Here is a 24,992-nt window from a genome sequence, read left to right as displayed (position 1 = left end):
GTGGTCATGTATGGATGTGAGAATTGGACCATAAAGAAAGCTGAGCACTGAAGAATTGATGCTTTTGAACTGTGGTGTTGGAGAAGACACTTGAGAGTCCCTTGGACGGCAAGGAGATCCAACCAGTCCATTCTAAAGTAGATCAGTCCTGAGTGTTCATTGGAAGGACTGATGTTGAAGCTGGAACTCCAATACTTTGGCCACCTAATGCGAAGAGCTGACTCATTTGAAAAGACCCTGATGCTGGAAAAGATTGAGGGCAGGAGGAAAAGGGGAAGACAGAGGATAAGATGGTTGGATGGCATCACTGACTCGATGGACATGGGTTTGGGTGGACTCCAGGAGTTGGTGATGGACAGGGAGCCCTGGCGTGCTGCGGTTTATGGGGTTGCAAAGAGTCGGACACGACTGAGTGACTGAACTGAACTGAGAACTATTATAAGAACCTGGTGAAATGGGTAGGTGCAGATCTATTAGCCATATTTTTCTTTAGAAAGAAAACTGTATATGACTTGATTGATTGGTGATAGATTAATTAATAAAAACCTGTATGTAAGGTAAGAGAGGAGGGGAATATGAAGGATGACTCCCTGTGTTTATGACTTGTGCTGCTGAATCTTTAGTTAAGATATGAAAATAGGGAACATTAGAAAGAGATCCAGGTATGGGAGGTAGGAAGGGGATCATGAATTGAGTTTAGGGCATGCTGAACTGGAAGTACCTTTCAAATATTGAAGTATAACTATCAGGTAATCTATTGGATACGTAGGTTTATTGCTCAGAGGAGAGATGTAGGGTAGTGATAAATTTTGAAGGTGTTCAGCATGTAATTGATAACTGAAGCCTTGAGCTTAAATAAGTCCCTTTTGGGAGAAATCATAGAATAAAAATGAGACCTGAGGAATATTAAAAAGAGATGGTACTCTCTTAAGGAACATCAGGAAGTGAGATTACCCTCAGTTATGTGACTTACCCCATTCATTAGTAAAGTAAGTTGAACTAAAACTCTGAAGGAACATCAGGAAATGAGATTGCCCTCAGTTGTGTGACTTATCCTATTCATTAGTAATGTGGGTCAAACTAAAACTCTACTAATATGGATTATTCTAGATAGTATTGTATAAGAAATAATTGTAAGGAGGAATATGTATTTTCATCCAGTGTAAGGAAGAATGTCCCAAAATAACTGATGATTTTCAAATGGAATTTTTTTGTGTTGAGAAAAATAGTAATTTATGATTTTTGTTTTACAGCAAGTGAAGTCTTCTGTTGGGGACAGAATAAATATGGCCAATTGGGTTTAGGCATTGACTGTAAAAAGCAAGCTTCACCACAGCTGATTAAGTCTTTACTTGGAATCCCTTTCATGCAAATTGCGGCTGGAGGAGCCCATAGTTTTGTACTCACCCTTTCTGGAGCTATCTTTGGATGGGGACGCAACAAATTTGGTCAACTAGGTCTTAATGACGAAAATGGTAGGTTTGCATTTTTTATAGATATACTTTTAAAGAGAGATGATTTTTTGAAGTGGATTAGTGATTCTTAGTGTCAGAGAGAATCTTCTTTGGGATTGAGGTGAGGATGGAGAGATTAGTTTAAAAATTCCACCCTATAATATTTTTAGGAGATTGTGGGAAGGCCAAAAATAATATTTTATTCTAAAATAAAATGGAGAAAGTATATCTGGACAAAAATCTTCACTGTTGAATGGTAATTAAAAGAAAATAGAGAAAAACATTACTTCAGATTGGTAACCGCATTATCAGCTACCATCAGTTGAAAAAGTTGTAAAATTATTCTGAAAAGTACCATGAAGTGTTCATCATTTGAGTATTTCAAAGAAATATTTATATCTGAGTCATTTAATTAATCTATAAATGGTGATGTTAATGTCTTACAAATAATCTTTTTGAATTTTAAAAAATTATAACTACTTAAATTTGGATCTTGGGAACTGATTTTTCATAGCTGCCTTAGGTTGAGTGCCAATATTTGAAATAGAAAAACTGATTTAATAATTACAATGAGTTAGACAAAAGTGAGTTGTTGATCCATAACAACTGGAAATGATAACAAATAATACTTTTAGAATTTAAAAATATTTTGTTCTGCATAAGAAAACTGTCAGGATATTATATCTTTCCTGCTATAAAACATCGGAAAGTATAATTTTAGACTTCAAAGTAGGATGCTATGATCTTAATTATCATGAGGTGGATATAAAGAATGATGTATATGTATTAGAAGCAGTCAAAAAGCTTTGAAATTCCTTGATTCCTGAGTGTAGACTGGCATTGAGGCAGATTAGAATTTAAATTCCCCCTTTAGACCTTTCTTTTATCACTGTAGTAGGAATAGAAAGACTTGGCAACCCACCTTAGCCTTTTACTACAAAATTATTGAATTGTTAAAATGGTTTAATTATCACCGTCTTCCACCATTGGGAAAGCTGTAGAGGAAACACACTGTAGAAGAGTTTTAATTTTAAAAATAATGTTCGTTAATATGTTCGTTAACTGTTCTCTTATTGAAATTTTCAGATAGGTATGTTCCTAATTTACTGAAGTCTCTAAGAACTCAGAAAATAGTTTATATTTGCTGTGGAGAAGATCATACTGCTGCACTAACCAAGGTATTGTACTCCTGTAAAACTTATTTATTAATATTTATGGTACTTATTTTTATAATTAGTGAATATCTTAATGATATGTATATTGAAACCTTGAGGGTTATTGATGTCTAAAAAATAATTTATCTTGAGAAAGGGACTTAGGTTATCATCTGTTCTCAAAAACAGTTTACCTTGTATTTCAACTGTTTTATGAAATGTGAATTGTGATCTGCTGTTTGTGTGGTGATGAAACATATTGTGGAGTTTTTCAGCTTAATGTTAAATACTGCTTGAATAATACTGTGAATGAAATAATTTATTTTTAGTTTGTCAGGCTTACTGTGTTTTGTGTATCAATCTCATTTATATTGCATAACTCTGCCTCATTTTAATTTAGCTTCTATGTGGCTTATAAGTATAACAAGTAAGAGAGGAGACTGAATTACTATATTATCCCTAGGCCAAGAATCAGTATTATGCAAGCAGTTATAATGAGCTTTCATCACAATCTTGCTAATGGTTTTAACTCTGACCTCTCACTTTCTTGAATATGTACCAGTTCAGTATCAATACTGTGTAATTCTGTAGCAATTAGAAGTAAAATGAAAACAGGCTAACCTTTATCAGTAGTGTTATTTATTATAGTCATGTTAACATAAAGGAACTAGCAAATTATCATTGACTGAATTAGAGATTAACATTTTTGCATCTTTATCTTTCTTTATCCTGCATAGTAGATAAAATTGGCAAGAAAAAATTACTTCTTATCAGATTTGTAAAAATTCTACACATTTACAACCCCACTAGAAATTTCAAAATAATAGTTCTCAGTCCTTATCAAATACAGTGGGGAATCCCATGGACAGAGGAGCCTGGTGGGCTACAGTCCATGGGGTTGCAAAGAGTCGGACACGACTGAGCGACTTTCACTTCACTTCACTTCAAAGATACTTCAAAAAATATTATTATTAAATATTATAACGACTAATTATAAAAGTTAATTTTTAGAAAAATTTTATTGTACTTGCTTTTGAATAAGGAAGTTTTATTATCTCTGCTGATCTTATTACCATATTTTATTGATTTAAAAAAAAACCATTCAAATTATAGATGTAATCACTGTTGGCAAGTTATCAATTTTAGTGATTCTCTTCTGTCATTGATATTTAGAAGAAATAAGCTGTGCTGAACATAATAGTAAAGAATATTTTGTATAATATTATTCTTTAGGATTAACTTTGTGGTAGAAATATTCACATGTTAATGCTTTTCAAATTGATCCTTTCAGATAAGCACTCATCTTATTTTCCCAAGATTTCTAAGTTGTTATATCTGTTGAGTTTTTTTTAAATGTGAATTCTATTAATCTTCTGTATTTTTCTCTCAAAACAGTAGCTATATTTTTCTCTTTTGAGAGAAAAATAGATACTTATCACTGGAATATTTGGTGTATATTATTTTCAACAAAATTAGATAGTTTTAACTATTTCAAAAGTAAGGTATTTTTTAGTTTTCCTTGTTTAAAGTTAAAATAAAGTTGTGTATCAATGCCTTTTGCTTTTCTGGAAGGACTTCTTGAGGATAGATTAGGATTACTTTACAAAGAGGTTTCCTTGCGCAAAACAAACAGTAAAAATAAAAAAAAAAAAACACCCACAAAATTTTAAAAATAGAATAAATATTCCCTCATCATCAGAGAAATGCAAATCAAAACCACAATGAGATACCATTTCACACCAGTCAGAATGGCTGCTATCCAAAAGTCTACATGCAATAAATGCTGGAGAGGGTGTGGAGAGAAGGGAACCCTCTTACACTGTTGGTGGGAATGCAAACTAGTGCAGCCACTATGGAGAACAGTGTGGAGATTCCTCAGAAAACTGGAAATAGAACTGCCATATGATCCAGCGATCGCACTCCTGGGCATACACACCGAGGAAACCAGAATTGAAAGAGACACATGTACTCCAATGTTCATTGCAGCACTGTTTATAATAGCCAGGACATGGAAGCAACCTAGATGTCCATCTGCAGACGAATGGATAAGAAAGCTTTGGTACATATACACAATGGAGTATTTCTCAGCCATCAAAAAGAATGCATTTGAATCAGTTTTAATGAGGTGGATGAAATTGGAGCCAATTATACAGAGTGAAGTAAGCCAGAAAGAAGAACATCAATATTGTATATTAACGCATATATATGGAATTTAGAAAAATGGTAACCTGAACCCTGTATAAGAGACTGCAAAAGAGACAGGCATTTAGAACGGTCTTTGGGACTCTGTGGGAGAGGGTGAGGGTGGAGTGATTGGGGAGAGTGGAATTGTAGCATGTATATTGTCATGGGTGACCAGTCCAGGTTCGACGCATGGATTTTCCTCTGTTCATTTCTTTGCATTTGTGCTTTTTTAATAAAAATACTTTTAACTGAATAAAGAAAAAAAAAATAGAATAAATAGAAAGACATGCATGTTAATGGATATTGAGACACTACCGTAAAGATGTCAGTTTTTTTTTAAGTTCTTTTATAAATTCATTATGCAGATTACATGTACATATACGTTTTGATTTATCAGTCCCTTAGCAATTTTAAGAATCGATTCCAAAGATACAAAATTATGTATACACAAGGCCGTTTGCTGTGGTAATATTTTAATAACAAAAGAATAGAAGAAATCCAAATACCTAATGGTAGCAGCCTAATTGAATAAACTATGGTAATTACACTGTGTGTAGTGTCATGCCCTGTAAAACAGAATGAGGAGGATCTCTATTTTGTTGTAGAATGATTTTCCGGATATATTACCATTAAGGAAAAAGAAGATACATGTTATTTATATTTGAAAAGAATAGATAGACCAAATGAGCCTTGCCTCATGTTTTGACTTTGAAACCTAGAAATTCTTATATATAATTAAGAAGTTAACTTATATTTGTATATTAAAACAGTTCTACAAAATTACTAGTGGCCCAACTACAGAAGATTTCTTTTAGGTCATTTTAAAGTATAGTATTTTGTTGTACATCACTGGTGGGAAATAGCCTGAAGGTAAATCGAATTCACAGAGAGCCTTTTAAACTGCATTCTGTAGTCTTGTTGTTATTAGGAAAATTGGTACTGTTATTCTCACTATACTGCGTATAGAATAGGATAAAGCAAATAAGTATTGTCATTAGAAACCGTGATTTTCAGCTTAAGAGAAAAGACATAAAGTGGTAGCAATCAGATTAAAACTCAGTAATCTTTGCTTTGACTCACAAGTATCAGTGTGAATTCTTACTTTCTCCTTCTAAAATAAATTTGTTTGTTTGCTATGACCACTGAAAGATCTGAGATATAAGTAAATATATGCAGTCTAGAAGCAATGAATATTCTTTGATCTCATATCTGGAACCAAAAAAGTATGAAAATAGCCTTGGGTATTTTGTGTTACAATAAAGCAAAGACTAGTAAGATCATGTCAGAAGGACAACTTGAAGAAGTGTGTTAAGTGGTCAAAAAAGGGAAATAACATCTTTAATAAGTGGAAAATATACCAATTATAAAAAATCTATGACTTCATAATGATCCTCTTTTTACCCAAATCAATACAAAACAAACTTCATTACTTATCCTTGAAAGTTGTTGGAACAACTCATTTTTCTAAAAATTAGTAAATGAGAAAAGCATTTTTATTGTATTTCATGATGACTTAATAGCTGATGAGTTAAGTTTTCTATAGAAGAATTTCAGCTAATAAATTTAGAAGAAATATTTTTTAATATTCATTTTATACCCATTCTATACTCCTTAATGAAGTGATGAATCTAGACAAAGATCATCATTAAGCTTAATGGGAATAGATAAGGCTGAAACACACCGTCCCACTTATTTTTAATGTTACCAGTCAGACATATGATTATTGACATACCAAGATGCAAAGGTTCATAAGATACTACTATCAATAATTATATATTAACAAATTTATCAGATAACCTAGATGAAATGGGTACATACTAGGAATATACTACGAAAACGGAATCAAAACTGTTTACCAAAAGAAACAAAATCGGAATATGCCTCTAATGAGTAAGGAGATTGTAATCAAAAGTCTCCCAACAATGAAAAGCCCAGGATCAGATGTCTTTACTAGTGAATTCTACTATTTGAAAAATAATTAACACCAGTCCATCTCAAACTCCTCTGAAAAATAGAAGAGGAGGGAACACTTTCAAACTTACTTTGTAAGTCCAGCATCATCCTGATATCAAAGCCATACAAAGTCACTGCAAGTAGAGAACGTTACAAGCCAACATCCTTGATGAATGTAGATGCAGAATTACTCAATACTAGCAAACTAAATTCAGTAGCACATTCAGATGATTATCTATCCAGTGATCAAGTGGGTTTTATCCCTGGGATGCAAGGGTGGTTCATCATTTGGACACCACATTAATAGAATGAAGGATAAAAATTATATGATCATCTCAGTAGATGTAGGAAAAGCATTTGACAGAGTTCAGCATCCTTTTATGATAAAGACTGTACAAAGTGAGTATGGAGGGAACATGCCTCAACATAATAAAGGCCAAACCTACCACTGATATAATAATTAATGGTGAAAAGTTTGAAAAGTGAAAATTTAAGTTTTTCCTTTGGGATCAGGGACAAGACAGGATGCCCACTTTCACTACTGCTCTTTAAGATAGTATTGGAAGGGGAGTTCCATGGGAGTCTAGTGGTTGGAACTCCATGCTTCCTCCGTGGGAGGATATAGGTTCTATCCCTGGTTGGGGAACTAAGATCCCGCGTGCTGCATGGCAAAAAAAAAAGTACTGGAAGTCCTAGACATAGCAATTAGTCATGAGAAAAATTAAAGAAATTCAAATTAGGAAGGGAAAAATAAAATTGTCTCTGCAGATGACTTGATACTATAAAGAGAAAACCCTAAAGATTCCTTGAAAAATCTGTTAGAACCAGTAAATGAATTCAGTGACATTGCAAGATACAAATTAACATTTAAAGTAGGTTGTGTTTTTATACACTAACGAACTGTCTAAAAAGAGAAATTAAGCAGCAGCCCCATTTACAGTGGCATTAAAAACAATGTAATGTTTAGATGAATAAAGGTAGACCAAACTGTGTGGATCACAATAAACTGTGGAGAATTCTGAAAGAGTTGGGAATACCAGACCACCTGACCTGCCTCTTGAGAAACCTGTATGCAGGTCAGGAAGCAACAGTTAGAACTGGACATGGAACAACAGACTGGTTCCACATAGGAAAAGGAGTACGTCAAGGCTGTATATTGTCACCCTGCTTATTTAACTTATATGCAGAGTACATCATGAGGAACACTGGGCTGGAAGAAGCACAAGCTGGAATCAGGATTCCCGGGAGAAATATCAATAACCTCAGATATGCAGATGACACCACCCTTATGGCAGAAAGTGAAGAGGAACTCAGAAGCCTCTTGATGAAAGTGAAAGAGGAGAGTGAAAAGGTTGGCTGGAAGCTCAACATTCAGAAAACAAAGATCATGGAATCTGGTCCCATCAGTTCATGGGAAATAGATGGGAAAACAGTGGAAACAAGTGTCAGACTTTATTTTTTTGGGCTCCAAAATCACTGTGGATGCTGATTGCAGCCATGAAATTAAAAGACGCTTGCTCCTTGGAAGGAAAGTTATGACCAACCTAGATAGCATATTAAAAAGCAGAGACATTAATTTGCCAACCAAGGTCCATCTAGTCAAGGCTATGGTTTTTCCCGTGGTCATGTATGGATGTGAGAGTTGGACTGTGAGGAAAACTGATCGCTGTAGAATTGATGCTTTTGAACTGTGGTGTTGGAGAAGACTCTTGAGAGTCCCTTGGACTGCAAGGAGATCCAACCAGTCCATTCTAAAGGAGATCAGTCCTGGGTGTTCACTGGTAGGACTGATGCTAAAGCTGAAACTCCAATACTTTGGCCACCTCATGGGAAGAGTTGACTCACTGGAAAAGACTCTGATGCTGGGAGGGATTGGGGGTGGGAGGAGAAGGGGACGACAGAGAATGAGATGACTGGATGGCATCACCGACTCGATGGACATGAGTTTGAGTGTACTCCGGGAGTTGGTGATGGACAGGGAGGCCTGGTGTGCTGTGATTCATGGTGTCGCAAAGAGTTGGACACGACTGAGCAACTGAACTGAACTGAACTGAAACAGAGGAAAGACCTGTATACTTATAACTATATGACATCAGTGAAAGAAATTGAAGGAGACAGATATAAATGGAAAGATTTCTTACGTTCTTGGATTTGAAGAACAAATATTGTTAAAATGACTGTACTACTCAAAGTGATCCCAGCAGCAGTTTTCAGAGAAATAGAACAATCTTAAAATTCATATGAAACCACAAAAGACCCAGAATAGCCACGGCAATCTTGAGAAAGAGCAATGAAGTAAAGGCATCGTGCTTCCTGATTTTAACCTACATTACAAAGCTATGGTAACCAAAACTGCATGATAGTGGTGTAAAAGCAAGCACATATATTAATACCAATCAAACAGAAGAAATAGTCAGAAATAAATGCAGCAAATCATTGACAAGATGCTGAGAGCACACATCATCGTTAATAAATGATGCTGGGAAATCTGAACATCCACATGCAAAAGCTGGATCCCTAGTTCACACCACTTACAAAATGTGTCCCAAAATGGAATAAAGACTTAAATGTAAGGCCTGAAACTGTAAAACTCCTAGGAGAAAACCTGGGGAGAAAGTTTCTTGGCATGAGTCTTGGTAGTCATTTCTTGGATGTGACACCAAAAGCACACAGATAACAAAAGCAAAAATAAACTCAAAGCTTCTGTACAGCAAAGGAAACAACAAAATGAAAAGTCATCCTGTGGAATGAGAGAAAATACTTGTATATCATATATCTGGTTAGGGGTTAATATCTAAAATACATAAGGAACTCTCATGACTGAGAAACTGTCTAATTTAAAAATGGGCAAAGGGCTTGAATAGATATTTTCTGCAGGAGATACACAAATGATCAAAAGATCATGAAAAAGGTATTCAGTATCAACATCACAATCATCAGGAAATGCAAATCAAGACCACAAACTCACATCTGTTAGGATCACTATAATTAAAACAAAAACATAACAGGTATATGGAGAAAGGGAACCCTATACACTCCTGTTGGAAATACAGCTTGGTGCAGCCATTACAGAAAACAATATGAAGATGCCTCAAAATATTAAAAATAGAACTACTATAAGATCCATTGATCCCACTTTTGGATGTATTTCTGAAGGACGTGAAAACAGGATCTCAAAGAGATAATAACTATGCTCATTTTTATTGAAGCATTGTTCACAATAGCCAAGATATTTCAACAACCAAAGTGTCCACTGACAAATGAGTGGATAAAGGAAATGTGATGTGTACATGTGTGCGTGGGCATGCATACATATACTCGAATATTATTCAGTCATAAGAAGAGGAAATGCTTTCATTTGTAACTGCATAAATGAACCTGGAGGCATTACGCTACGTGAAATAAGCCAGGCAAGGAGAAGAACTAAATGGTATCGCTTATACATGGAATTGTGTAAAAAAAAGTGAGAGGGAAGGCAATTACGAATAGAAAGTCAAATTCACAGAAACACGAAGTAGAATGGTGGTTCCCAGGTGTGGGGCGTGAGGAAAATGTGGATATGTGGTCAAAGGTACAAACTTCTTGTACAAGATTTTTAAATTCTGAGGATCTGATGTATAACATAGTGACTATTAACAATACAATATCCTCTACTTAATATTTGCTGAGAGTAGATCTGAGCTTTTTCCTCCCCCCAAAAAAGTATGTGAGGTGATGGATGTGTTAATTTGACTGTAGTAATAATTCCACAGAGTATATATATGTCATGTTGTATGTTTTAAATATTCACAATCTTATGTCAAGTAAGTAATGTCAGTAAGATGAAAAAACCTGAGAAATAAAACTTCATTTCAGTTCAGTCGCTCAGTCATGTCTGACTCTTTGTGACCGCATGCTATTTCTGTCCAAAAAAGGAAATTAGTATTTTTTGTGTATAGCAGTATTGTGTTATATATTTTTATTATCTGTTAGAGGTATGTTCCATTGAGAATACATACACATTTATAGGTGAAATGATTTATTGACCACAGTTTACTAGTTTAAAGTACCTCTAGCACACTTTTCTGCTTTGAAGTAACCCCCGAAAGGAAGTGGGAAAGGCATCAATGAACCAGGGTTGTCTTAAGTTTTATCAGTTGAAACTGAGTGATGGTTATGTCATAATTCGTATGTATATAATTTATATATATATTTGTCTTTACTTTTGTGTCTTTGTTGAAATTTCCCATGATAAAAAGATTTTAAACAGAAAATCAATTTCCTGACATAGCAGTCTGTATAAATATTTATTCCACTTTCATTTAATAGCTTAAATTTGTTTACACAGCTGCAACTATGAAGAAAAGCAATTGAACTGAAAAAAATACTAATTGTGCGTTTGTTAAATTGTCATCATGAATTACTTTTTAGAAGATATTACCTTTAATCCAGTTACGTTTTTTATGATAAATATTTTAAAGATTGTCTATAGTTTAGTAACACTGTGCTAAGAGTAGGTATATTTGTGCGCTCTGTTTATATATACTTTTTTTTTTCTTTGCAGAGCTACTTTGGAAACTGAAAATAATACCATTTTTAGGTTTTATGACATTTTCTATGGTTTGATAAGAATATAAGGATAGTAAAAGGCAGTGCAAAAAATAGTATTGGTTTAATGATGACTTTGTCATCATTATTGTCATCATTGGTTTGATGATGACCATAAATACTTCTAAAATATGTGAAAATAATCAGCAATATCAACCTAAAACTTTTAGTTTTAAGATGTATTACCTTGAAAAGTTAGCTGTCTTATCATCCATTAAATTAAGAAGACAATAGAAAAGAAAATTAACTCCATAGTTGTATTAAAGATTAACTTATTTTCCTGAAGATTATTTCCTTTTATCAGGCTTTCTAATCACAAAGGATTTTGTCTTCTTTTTAGGAAGGTGGAGTGTTTACTTTTGGAGCTGGAGGGTATGGTCAGTTGGGTCATAACTCTACCAGTCATGAAATAAACCCAAGGAAAGTTTTTGAACTTATGGGAAGCATTGTCACTCAGATTGCTTGTGGAAGGTAAGTGGTTATAGAAAAGAGTATTTTGATCTATAACCCAATTATTAATTTTTTTTTTTAACAATTCAGGGGTCTTTTAATTATTACTATTATTATGCCACGAATTCATAGGGAATGACTTCTAGCAACTCAGGCTCCTTTCCATTTATTCTCACAAAGTGTGCTTCTTTGGTAGCATTTCAGATGAACTTGAGTACCTTTCTTTTTGGCTTCCTTTTGTTTCCCCTGATCATTTTTATTCACATGTTTCAGGAAACTGTCTTGGCTCTTAGGGTCCTTTTTGCTGGATGTATACATTAATTCTCTTGGCAAGAAGGATTTTGCCCTTGACTTGTTTGTTTATAGTATGCCAGTAGCATGCAGGGTAACATTGTAGATTCTTCCACTTTTGCTGTGGTAACATTTGTGGGTCATTCCTTTTTGAACAGTGCTGTTCCATGTGACATTACACTTGAAGTTATAGTCCTTTTTATCTTTTGCTTGTCCACCTTTTTCTTAAAAGAATGAACAAATTGACCAATTAATTACTTAAGACAGAAGATTAATCAGTGGTGAAAGTTGAACTGGAATACTGATTTCCCCATCCCCAGTTCTTGGGAGTAAATAGAAGTCTGAGCTTTGTAATTGAACTTCACCTTTGGTCCCCAGAGGCAAAATATCCTTTGCTTGACTAACTTGGTTTTGACCACTTAGCTTAATTATTTTCCCAACTAGTATGTATCTCATTATATAGAGGTAATTATATATATAATTTATTTTTCCAACAGTTAATTCAGATACACAGAATTACGCTGTAGGTAGCCTTTGGTGACTTCCTTTTTTTTTTTTTTCTTTTCTTTTTTTAACATCATGTGTATGATTATCCATCTATGTATAGCCATGGTTATCCATCGTTAGGTCTTACTGCTATGTTTTACTCAACTGTATGCATCTATGATTATTTACTCAGTCTATTACTGATGGACTCTTGGGTATTTCCATTTTTGGTATTGCAGATAATTTTGCTTTGAACATTTATTATTTGATATACATAAACTTTAATATTTCTAAAGTGTATAGAATTTCTGGGTCATTTGTTGTTGTTTAGTTACTAAGTCATGTCTGACTATTTGTGACCCCGTGGACTGTAACTTGCCAGGCTCCTCAGTCTGTAGAATTTGCAAGGCAGGAATACTGGAGTGAGTTGCCATTTCCTTCTCCAGGGGATGTTTCTGACCCAGGGGTTCAACTTGTGTCTCCTGCATTAGCAGCCAGATTCTTTACTGCTGAGCCACCAGCGCTTCCCAGGGTCATAGAGTATACTTGAATTTTACAGGTTAATGTTATCCTTCTTACCAGAATGGTTATACCAGTTTACCTTCCCATCACTATCAATTTGGTATTGTTACACTTTAAAATTTTTGCTTATCTCTTGGATATATAGTGGCATTAATCATGATTTTAATTTGTATTTCCATGATTTGATAGGGATTTCATTGAGTCTGTAGATCACTTTCAGAAGTATTGACATCTTAATGATATTAAGTCTTTTAATCCGTGAATGTGGAATCTTTCCTTTTATTTAATTTCAGCAGTATTTTTTAGTTTTCATTGTATGTCTTTTTGCTGATTTTCCTACATTACTGTCTTTTGTGTTTATTTTTTGCAGTGAAATGTTTTATTACTTTCCTTATTTCCTTTTCTGTATATTGTGTAGCTATTATTTTGTGGTTACCATGGGGACTACATTTAATATCCTAAAGTTACACACTAACTCAAATTTATACAAAGTCAATTTCAATAACATATGAAAACTCTGTTCGTATACAGCTCTGTCCCTACTCGGTTTCAGTTATTGGTGTCACAAGATAACTTTTATATACATTGTGTGTCAAAAAAAAATTAATAATTTTATGCATTAGTCTCTAAAATTCTGTAGAAAACAAAATTTGGAGGAAAAAACCCAAAGTTAGAATAGTACTAGCTTTTATAATCACCGATATATTTACTTGTGAAAGTTCCTCAGTCGTGTCTGTCTGTCTGTGACCATATGGACTATAGTCCATGGAATTCTCTATGCCAGAATACTGGAGTGGGTAGCCTTTCCCTTCTCCAGGGGATCTTCCCAACCCAGAGATTGAACCCAGGTCTCCTGCATTGCAGGTGGATTCTTTACCAGCTAAGCCACAAGGGAAGCCCAAGAATACTGGAGTGGGTAGCCTATCCCTTCTCCAGTGGATATTCCCAACCGAGGAATCAACCGGGGTCTCCTGCATTGCAGGTGGATTCTTTACAGCTGAGCTCTCAGGGAAGCCCCATATTTACCTTTACTGAGATCTTTATTTTTTTTAATACAGCTTTGAGAGACTATCTAGTGTCCTTTCATTTCAACTGTAGGATTTCTTTTAGTATTTCTTAAAGGACAAGTTTGGTGATAACAAACTCCTTTTGGTGTTGGTTTAGTTACTAAGTCGTGTCCTACTCTTGCAACTCCATGGACTGTAGCCTGCCAGGCTCCTCTGTCCATGGGATTTTCCAGGCAAGAATACTGGAATGGGTTGCCATTTCTTTCTCCAGAGAACCTTCCCAACCCAGGAATTGAACCTGGGTCTCCTCCATTGCAGGCAGATTCTTTACTGACTGAGCTATGAGGGAGTATCAAATTCATGGTTGATAGGTTTTTCTTTCTGTAGTTTGAATATATAAGCCTACTGCTTTTGGATCTGCAAAGTCTCTGCTGAGAAATCTGCTGATAATCCTATTGAGGATTCCTTGTATGTGACAAGTCACTTCTCTCTCGCTTCCTTCAAGTTTCTCCCTTTGTCTTTCAGCAATTTGATTGTAATGTGTATCAGTATGAGTCTCTTTCAGTTTATCCTACTTTTATTTGTGTTTTTCATCAAATTTGGGAACTTTTTGGTTATTACTACTTCACATGATCTCTCTTTATCTCTTTTTGCCTTCTGGAACTCCTACAGTGCCTTTTTGGTGCACTTCATGATGTTCCATAGGTCTCTTAGGTTCTGTTTCCTTTTCTCTGTTTTTGTTCCTCTTGAGACTTAGTAATTTCAGTTGTTTTACTTTCAAGTTCCCTTATTCATTTTTCTTTCTGCTCAGATCTGCCTTTGAATTCCTCTACTGAACTTTTAATTTTGGTTATTGTATTTTTCATCTCCATGATTTACTTTTGGTTTGTTTTCAGGCTTTTTTTAATTGGTATTTTCATTTTCTTCATATACTGTTTTCTTGACTATTTTCATGTCTTTCTTTAGTTATTTGAGTATCTTTAGGAAAATTGTTTTAGTCTATTAAGGTTCATCATCTGATTGTTTCATTTTTCTAAAGTAGACTTCTTTTTACAGCATTTTTAGGTTCACAAGAAAATTAATTTGTAATTAAACAGTCCATAATAGGAAAAAGGAAAGGAGCTTTATTTAAGCCAAACTGAGGACAGTTAGCTTGGAAGACAGCTTCTCAGATAACTGAGGAACTGCTCCAGAAAAGCATGCTTTTCAACACAGTTTTATATCTTGTTGGAACAGAGATCCATCAAACAAGTCATGAATAGATTCCTTCAAGGTTTCTAAAAGAGAGATGAGCATGTACACAGCAAGTCCCTGTGGCCTTGACACCTGGGAAGAGAGTCTTTTATCATCGAAGGAGTGCTAGGATTGGCATCCCAGGAAGGGAGCAGGGATTTAATCTTTATTCTTACTATGGACATGGTTTATTTCTGGTCATTGTGTCCTTTTCTTTAATAATTAGAGCACGTGTAGGATGTATGTTAGATAGGCCACAAACCAGCTGTTTTAATTAGCGTTAAATTTGTGTTATCTTAGTTGTGAGCCAGAATGACTTCCCATACTTCAATATGTGAAAATTTGTTTTTATCATTACACTGACAGATTATTGCAAGTATACATATTGTACATTAGGGTTTATTCTGTCGATTTGGACAAATGTATATAGATCCACCCTTGTAGTATTATATAGAGAATTTTCACTCCCCTAAAAATAGTTTATGCTCCTCTTATTCATCCCCCCCACACCCTAACTCTTAACAATCACTGACTTTTACTCTCATAGTTTTGCCTTTTCCAGAATATCATAGTTGGAATCACATACTTTGTACCTTTCTCAGATTGTCTTCTTTCACTTAGTAATATGCATTTATGGTTCCTCTGTGTTTTTTCATAACTTGGTTGCTGATTTTTCTTTTTTAATGATGAATAATGTTCCACTGTTTGGATGTATGTTTGTTTATCCATTCACCTAGTGAAGGAAATTTTGGTTGCTTCTAAGGTTTGGCAGTTACAAATAAAGCTGTTATGAGCATCTGTGTTTAAGTTTTTTATAGACACAGGTTTTTAACTACTTTGGATAAATAATGAAGAGCACTTTTGCTGGATCATATTGTAATAGTTTAGCTTTGTAAGAAACTATCAAACTGCCTTCCAAAGTAGCTGTATCATTTTGCATTCTCGCGTTGGTTTATTTTTTTCTTAGATTGGGCCATGCTTTTGTAATTTTTAATATTCTCTGAGATTTTTTTTTTCTTTTTGAAAACTGGACCTTTGAACCTAAAATGTGGTAACTCTGGAAAAAAGATTCTCCTTCTTCTCTAGGGTTTGCTGATTTTTGTTTTGATTGTTACAGATTGTCTCTGTGCCAAGGATCAGACTGAACTGTAAGCCTAAGGTCTTCTCAGCTCTCTACTGAGACTGTACCTTTTCCTGGGCATGCAGAATGACTTTCTAAATTCCTCTCTATATGCAGTTACATTTGAATGTCCTAGCTCTTAAACAACTGACTTCTAAAAGGGGCAAAAGAAATAAAGGGAAGAAAATAGAAGAAGATAAAATTAAAAAAACAACAACAACATACACCCCAGCCCTTTCAGTCCTGGAAGTCTCTTCAGCTGGAGGGAGAATAGGCTTGTGACAGTGGTCAGAAGGGTTACAGAAGAGACTTATCCTCCTTTTATGTCTGTTTGTCTGTAATTAAAAGCAGCAATCAGTGATCAGAGAACTGATCTCAGGACAGAATCCGTATACCATCCTCTGGCTCCCACAAGCTGTGTCCAAGATACTCCTGGATCATTGGATAACTGCCTGTCACAGGGTTGAGAGTGAAGGGGTAGGTAGCTAATACTGTGCAGAGTGCTGAAATTAATCAAAATTAATTGCAATTTACCACCCAAGCCTTCCTTTGGAAATTACAAAAGGCAGGAGGAGTAAAGGAAAGATATATCTGTCTGAATGCAGAGTTCCAAAGAGTAACAAGGAGAGATAAGAAAGCCTTCCTAAGTGAATGCAAAGAAACAGAGGAAAACAATAGCATGGGAAAAAGTAGAGATCTCTTCAAGAAAATTAGAGATACCAAGGGAACATTTCATGCAAAGATGGATACAATTAAGGACAGAAACGGTATGGACCTAACAGAAGCAGAATATTAAGAAAAGGTGGCAGGAGTACCCAGAAGAACTATAAAAAAAAGATCTTAATGACCCAGATAACCACAATGGTGTTATCACTCACCTCAAGCCAGATATCCTGGAGTGCAAAGTCAAGTGGGTCTTAGGAAGCGTCCCTATGAACAAAGCTAGTGGAGGTGATGGAATTCCAGCTGAGCAGTTTCAAATCCTAAAAGATAATGCTGTAAAAGTGCTGCACTTAGTATGCCAACAAATCTGGAAAACTCATCAGTGGCCACAGGCCTGGAAAAGGTCATTCCAGTCCCAAAGAAAGACAGTGCCAAAGAATGCTCAAACTACTGCACAATTGCACTCATCTCACACACTAGCAAAGTAATGCTCAAAATTCTCCAAGTTAGGCTTCAGCAGTACATGAGCCAAACACTTCCAGTTGTTCAGGCTGGATTTAGGAAAGGTAGAGGAACCAGAGGTCAACATAGAAAAAGCAAGAATATTCCAGAAAAACATCTACTTCTGCTTTATTGACTATGCCAACGCCTTTGACTGTGTGGATCACAACAAACTATGGAAAATTCTTCAAAAGACAGGAATACCAGACCACCTGACCTGCCTCATGAGAAACCTGTGTGCAGGTCAAGAAGCAATAGTTAGAACTGGACATGGAATAATAGACTGGTTCAAAATTGGGAAAGGAGTACAACAAGGCTGTACATTGTCACGCTGCTTATTTAACTTATATGCAGAGTACATCATGAGAAATGCTGGGCTGGAAGAAGCACAAGCTGGAATCAAGATTGCCAGAAGAAATATCAATAACCTCAGATATGCAGATGATACTACCCTTATGGCAGAAAGTGAAGGAGAACTAAAGAGCCTCTTGATGAAAGTGGAAGAGAGTGAAAAAGCTGGCTTAAAACTCAACATTCAGAAAACTAAGATCATGGCATCTGGTTCCATCACTTCATGGCAGATAGATAGGGAAACAATGGAAACAGTGAGAGACTTTATTTTCTTGGGCTCCAAAATTACTACAGATGGTGACTGCAGCCATGAAATTAAAAGACACTTGCTCCTTGGAAGAAAAGCTATGACAAAGCTAGACAGCATATTAAAAAGCAGAGACATTACTTTACCGACAAATGTTCATCTAATCAAAGCTTTGGCTTTTCCAGTAGTCATGTATGGATGAGAGAATTGGACCATAAAAAAAGCTGAGCACTGAAATTGTTGCTTTTGAACTGTGGTGTTGGAGAAGACTCTTGAGAGTCCCTTGGACAGCGAGAAGACCAAACCAGTCAATCAGAGAGGAAATCAGTCCTGAATATTCATTGGAGAGATGAATATTCATTGGACTAATGTTAAAACTGAAGTTCTAGTACTTTGGCCATGTGATGCAAAAAACTCTCAGTGAAAAAGACACTGAAGCTGCGAAAGATTGAAGGCGGGAGGAGAAGGGGATGACAGAGGATGAGATGGTTGAAAGGCATCACCAACTCGATGGACATGAGTTTGAGCAAGCTCCTGGAGTTGGTGATAGACAGGAAGCCTAGCGTGCTGCAGTTCCTGGGGTCACAAAGAGTCTGACACTATGGAGCGACTGAACTGAACTGAATTCCCTATACCCATTTTGGAAATTTAGAAACTTAAAATTGTTACTCGAGAAATAACATTAATCTTTAATTTATATTAATACTTTCCCAGGAGTTCTAAGACTCCATTTACCTTTCCTAACTTTCATTCTATATATATTATTAAACCCCAGAAAAACATTGCTTCATATAGTCAGTGCACATTTAGAAATGGCTGCACATCCATTTACTACCTTCTTTTCTCTTTAATTTTTATAATAATTAGTATCATTTCCCATTTATCAGCCACCCTTTGGAATTTCCTTTATGTAGATTTGCAGGTGGCAGATTCTTAGCATATTTAAAAATTCCTGTATTGCACCTTCATTCATGAATAATTTTGTTGATTATAGAATTCTTGGCATTTGCTTTCAGCACTTTTAAGATAACATTCCACTGTCTTTTGGCTTCAGATTTGAGAATTCAGCTGTTGGTATGTTGCTCCTTTGAAGACAATTTGTCTCTTTTCTCTTTGTCTCTTCAGTTTTGCTTTCATTTGTCAAGAAATGAATTTCCTCATTTTCTTACTGGGTTTCTTGAATCTGTGGAATAATATCTTTGATCAGTTTTGGGAAATTCTAATATCTTATCTCTTTAAATACAGCTTTTTCTTTCCTCATAAGACTCTGGATGTATATTTATAAAAATAATTTTATTTATTTATTTATGGCTGTACTGGGTCTTTGTTGCTGCATGGGCTTTTCTCTAGTTGTGGCAAATGGGGCCTACCCCTTAGTTGCCGTGTATGGGCTTCTCATTGTGGTGGCTTCTCTCATTGCAGAGCATGGGCTCTAGGGCTAGAGGGTTTCAGTATTTGCAACATGTGGGCTCAGTAGTTGTGGATTCTGGGCTCTAGAGCACAGGCTTAATAGTTGTGATACATGGGTTCAGTTACTGTACCACATGTGGGATCTTCCCAGATCGGGGACTGAACTGATGTCTCCTGTATTGGCAGGCAGATTCTTTACCACTGACCACCAGGGAAGCCCCTGATTGGATGTATAGTAAATCGTCTCACTCCACCTTGTAGTTTCTCTCTTAACTTTCCACATTTTTGCCTCTTTTTGCTGCCTTCTTGATTATTTTTATGATTTATGCTTCAGTTCACAAATTCTCATACTATGTCTATTTTTTGTTTTAAGATCTCAGTTGTGATTATTGTGATTTTTCAGTCCTAATGTTTCATACTTTTTAAAAATCTGAAACAGTTTTTTTTTTAAATTTAATATTTCTAGCTCTTGGTCAGTTTTCAGCCTTGGCCTTTATTTCTTTGGACATTAAGCAACTGTTGAATTGAAACATAATTATTCTAGGTTCTTGTGTTTGAAAATTTTAACATCTGAAATCTTTAGCGGTCTGTTTCTATTGTTCTTTCTGCTGGGATAAGTTCAGTGTACCCTGTTTCTATGCTTAGTTTTGTTTGTTTGACTGTGTATTTGAAAAATGATTTATGGAAATAATTTGTCAAAGCCTTCATCAGGATCTATTATAAAAGGTGAATAAAAGCTCAACATTTAAGTGGGCAGAAATGCTTACTATCATAATGTTTATTAGACTGTTGAAGTTATACATGAATATATATTCACTGAAGTGTAGAGAGTTCAACTTTTCTTGTTCAACTTAATGCATGATTCATTAAAAGATTGTAAATAGTTTTAGGTAATTTTTTTCTGATGAAATATTTTATCAGTCTCCTGTGTGATATCACAGATTATACTATTAATCCAGTTTTGTAATTCTTCATAGTTAAGATGAGCATGATTTGAACAGTTAACTCTTAGCTCTGTAAACTTAGTTCTTTCTGATAATTTTATTTGTTTAACTGTTAGATTGGGGGAGGAATTTCAGTTATATATTGACAGAGATGTAAGAACTTATCTACAGAGGGAATATCGGTTGATATCTTCACCAGTTTGATTTGCAGGTAGTTGGTATTACAAGAACTATGTATTATTTCCTTAACAAATAATTGTCAGGAACTTCTTGAAGGAAGCAGCCAAGGGATATCAGAAATATGAACTCATCAAGGGAGATAATCTAAAAGGAAAGGATTCAATTCCAGTAGTATAGTATCATATTGTTTTTGAACTATTACATCAAATGTAGGTCTTGAGATAGTTATGTTTGTTCAGTGGCTCTAACTCTATGCTGTAATCCTTTGGAGAGTTTTTAGTAATATGTATTGTTGCCTAGGCTCACTCCTAGGCGATTCCAAAATATGGCCAGGATTAAGAACCACACCTTTAGTAGACCAGTGTGTGGAGGAATTTAATGAATTGGTATTGAGCAGTAATTTTCAAATTATTGATATGTTCATTTAAAATATCACAGTACTACTTCCTGAAGGAGGCACACTGGGCAACGTTAAGCCCTTCTTCAGCCAGAGCAGTTTGTTTTATATGCTTGTTGTTGTTCAGTTGCTCAGTTGTGTCCGACTCTTTGCAACCCCATGGACTGCAGCATACCAGGCAGGCTTCCCTGTCCTTCACTATCTCCCAGAGTTTGCTCAAACTCATGTCCATTGAGTCGATGATGCCATCCAGCCGTCTCATCCTCTGTCGCCTCCTTCTCCTCCTACCGTCAATCTTTCCCAGCATCAGGGTCTTTTCCAGTGAGTCGTCTCTTTGCATCAGTCCAGTTCAGTTGCTCAGTCATGTCTGACTCTTTGTGACCCCATGGACTACAGCATGCCAGGCTTCTCTGTCCATCACCAGCTCCCAGAGCTTGATCAAACTCATGTCCATCTGGTCGGTAATGCCATCCAACCATCTCATCCTCTTTCGTCCCTTTCTTCTCCTGCCTTCAGTCTATCCTAGCGTCAGGGTCTTTTCAGATGAGTCAGTTCTTTGCATCACGTAGCTGAAGTATTGGAGTTTCAGCTTCAGCATCAGTCCTTCCAGTGAATATTCAGGGTTGATTTCCTTTAGGGTTGACTGGTTTGATCCCCTTGCTGTCCTAGGGACTGTCAAGAGTCTTCTCCAGCACCACAGTTCAAAAGCATCAATTCTTCCACATTCAGCCTTCTTTATGGTCAAAGTTTCACATGCGTTCATGACTACAGGAAAAACCATAGCTTTGACTGTGCAGACCTTTATCAGCAAAGTGATGTCTTGTCTTTTTAAGAAGCTGTCTGTGTTTGTCATAGCCTTTCTCCGAGTTTATTTATGGTTTATTTTGTTAAATGTGTATCCTTGATTTAAAAATTTTTTATTAACTTTAGCTCATCTGGCTCTGAGATGAGATGGTTGTTAGATTCTCCTTAGTTTTTCAGTTACATGACAGGCTAGATAACTTGAAAACTCTGTGGAATCAAAAGGTCCTTTTAAGTAAATAACACAGATTAGTTTGCAAGAAAGTAAAGAGAATTCCACTGGGCAAAAACAAAGAAATCTGAAAATAATACCTGTTAGTTTGAACTGACTCTGGAGCTACTCTGAAAAAACTTGCCAATCTGGGTAATGTATTAATTGGCTTATTTTGCTTTACAAACCACCCCCAAATTACTGACATAATTACCTATTTAGCTGGTAATTCTGTGGCTTAGTGAGTTGAGCTGGGCTTTGTTGGGCAGTTCTCATCTTAGCTGAACTCAGTTGATCAGTTGGTGATCTGGATAGGGGCTGGGTAGTCTGTGGGGTCTTAGGTGGGTTGGCTTATCTCTGCTCCAGATTGTATATTATCTTTCAAGCTAACCTTAAGTTATGTTCATAATTGTATAGCAGGTTTCCAAAAGAGAGAGGTAAGGAATGCAAAGCCACCTGTTAGGCTTAGGGTCACCTCATGCACTGTCATTTCTGCTTCATTCTGTTCAAAGCAAGCCATAGGCCAGAGACCAGTTTTAAGACACGGAGAAATATATTCCTCATCTTTATGGGAACCCCTATGAAAGTCATATTGTAAAGGTAATGGGTATAGGGAACGGAATAACTTTAGCACTTTTTATAAGCAATATACCACAGATGGCAAGGGAATTTGGAATAGGAGGTAGGACCGAAGACGTGGTAGAGGCAGTAGTGAGGCCTGTGAAACCATCTCCTCCCAGTAAAGACACCTCATGGGAAGAGTCCACAGTGAAATATTCTCTTGCTAGTTTAAGGAGACTTTTATGGCCTTGGCTTAGTTTCTTGTTTGGATCTTCCCTCAGAATTTGTAACCATAAGACTGTCCTAAAGTAGGCTTTGGACTTATCAGAATAGTCCTGAATTGATGAATACGTATTATGTTTCACAATGTATTAAGGGTTTTAAATGAAGTAACTGTCTGCATGATTTGAAAAGAAGAACTAGAAATGGGATAAAACATTAAATTTTTAAATTCAGTGGATAGTGGAAACAGGTTGGACATACTGCTAAGAGAAAAGTAATAATATGAAAAACAGATCTAGGGAAATTAGTCACAAGGGATATGGATATTTAGGAGATGTTAAAAGACTGTTAAAGAGTGTTGGGAAGATAAAACATTTGTCTAATATTATCATGAGCATTGAATACATGGGAGAGAGGCTGTATTTACAGAAATAACATAAGAATTTGCCAGGCTTGATTGAATCCATGAAACTTTGAAGAACACAACACCTGAGCTGGTTGATCACCTTTAGCCCATTCTTAAATATCTAGTGATGAAGCATCAGAGGGAATTGGACAGATTCAGGATTAGTGGGTTTTCGTGCGCTTCAGTTTTGTAATTTCTTAGGTTTGTAATTTGTTTGCTTCCAGTCTGGTTCCTCTAGAGAAATCTGAGTGTGTATACATAAGAATCAGTTTCTTTTGAAGAAAGGAAACATTGCCTTACCATTTTTATATATACCAATCTTCTGCCGTTCTTACCCTAAAGCTTTTGAGTGATACCCATATGGTGTAGGCTCTTACAGACTACAGCTTTAAGCTAGAACCTGAGCGAGAACGTGGTTGGGTGATTTCCTTGGACAGCAGTTAGATGCTGCCTCTAGTGCTGAATCATATAGTGTAAGAGATACCAGTACAGAGCTGGGCCTTTTTAAACTTGGACATTTGTGGGAATTTTCTGGACCATGCTTCATCAGTCTACCTGTGAGGTACAGAATTCATTCAGTATAGAATAAGGCTATTAATAAAATTTTGTACAGAAAACTTGAAAACTCTAATGGTCTTATTAACTTACCCTTGAAGAGAAAAATTATACCAGTAATGTTCACTGTGCTTTTCTAAATGTAAATTATTTTTATATTTACATGAAAGATAACATTAAGTCTGAGGTTTTCTGTCATTTTACTCTAGGCAGCACACTTCTGCTTTTGTTCCTTCATCAGGACGAATTTATTCTTTTGGACTTGGTGGTAATGGACAGCTAGGAACTGGTTCAACAAGCAACAGGAAAAGTCCTTTCACTGTGAAAGGAAATTGGTTTCCTTATAATGGGCAGTGTCCACCAGATTTTGGTAAGTTGTTTTATATTAAAGCTTTGCAGCACATGCTAAAAATATTGTTAAAATGTTGCTCTTAAGAGATGAACTTTTCTACATTTGAAATGAAAGAATTCCAAGATGCATTGTTTAGGGAAAATAGCAAGATACAGAATACTATATACTGTGGTTTAGTTTATTTATATTTGCTTATATATACATAAGGAAACACAGGATAAATAATGAAAGTGGTTTCAGAGGGTGGAAACCGAATGGTGATTAGAGATCAGTGGGAGGGAAATATTTTTGATTTTTTATTTTTAATTATGGTAAAATACACTTAACAAAGATTATGAACTTAACCATTTTTAAAGTGCTCAGTTCAGTAGTGTTAAGTACATTTACATTGTGGTGCAGCTACCTCCAGAGCTCGTTGCAGCTTGCAAAACTAAAACTCCTTGTTCATTAAACAACAATTCTCCATTCACTCTTCCCACTAGCTGGCAATCATTCTGCATTCTGTCTCTTAGAATTTGACTTGACTCAGTACCTCTTAAGGCTTCCCAGGTAGCTCACATGGTAAAGACTCTGCCTACAATGCATGAGACCTGGTTTGATTCCTGAGTTGGGAGGATCCCCTGGAGAAGGGAGTGGCAACCCACTTCAGTATTCTTGCCTGGAGAATTCCATGGACAGAGGAGCCTGGCGGGCTATAGTCCATGGGGTCACAAAGAATTCGACACGACTAACTAAGCAACTAACACTTTC

The 24,992-nt window shown here is 35.8% G+C and overlaps 1 protein-coding gene across 6 annotated transcripts in view; it reads left to right on the top strand.

The window, feature by feature from the left end:
• Positions 1-24,992, top strand: part of HERC4 (HECT and RLD domain containing E3 ubiquitin protein ligase 4) — a 129,427-nt gene that overhangs the window by 41,336 nt on the left and 63,099 nt on the right. For all 6 annotated transcript variants that reach the window (XM_088841921.1, XM_055425624.2, XM_055425621.2 and 3 more), the window contains 4 exons: positions 1,254-1,475; positions 2,541-2,632; positions 11,673-11,803; positions 24,100-24,260. In XM_088841921.1, coding sequence (XP_088698047.1) covers positions 1,254-1,475; positions 2,541-2,632; positions 11,673-11,803; positions 24,100-24,260 — 606 coding nt within the window. The remainder of the gene's footprint in view (positions 1-1,253; positions 1,476-2,540; positions 2,633-11,672; positions 11,804-24,099; positions 24,261-24,992) is intronic.

This window comes from Moschus berezovskii, chromosome 12, assembly GCF_049115385.1.
Source record: "Moschus berezovskii isolate FMDL1 chromosome 12, NW_MosBer_1.0, whole genome shotgun sequence".
Lineage (NCBI taxonomy): Eukaryota > Metazoa > Chordata > Mammalia > Artiodactyla > Moschidae > Moschus > Moschus berezovskii.
The sequence above is the reverse complement of the archived record's forward strand: the minus strand, read 5'-3'. Positions and strand labels throughout refer to the sequence as shown.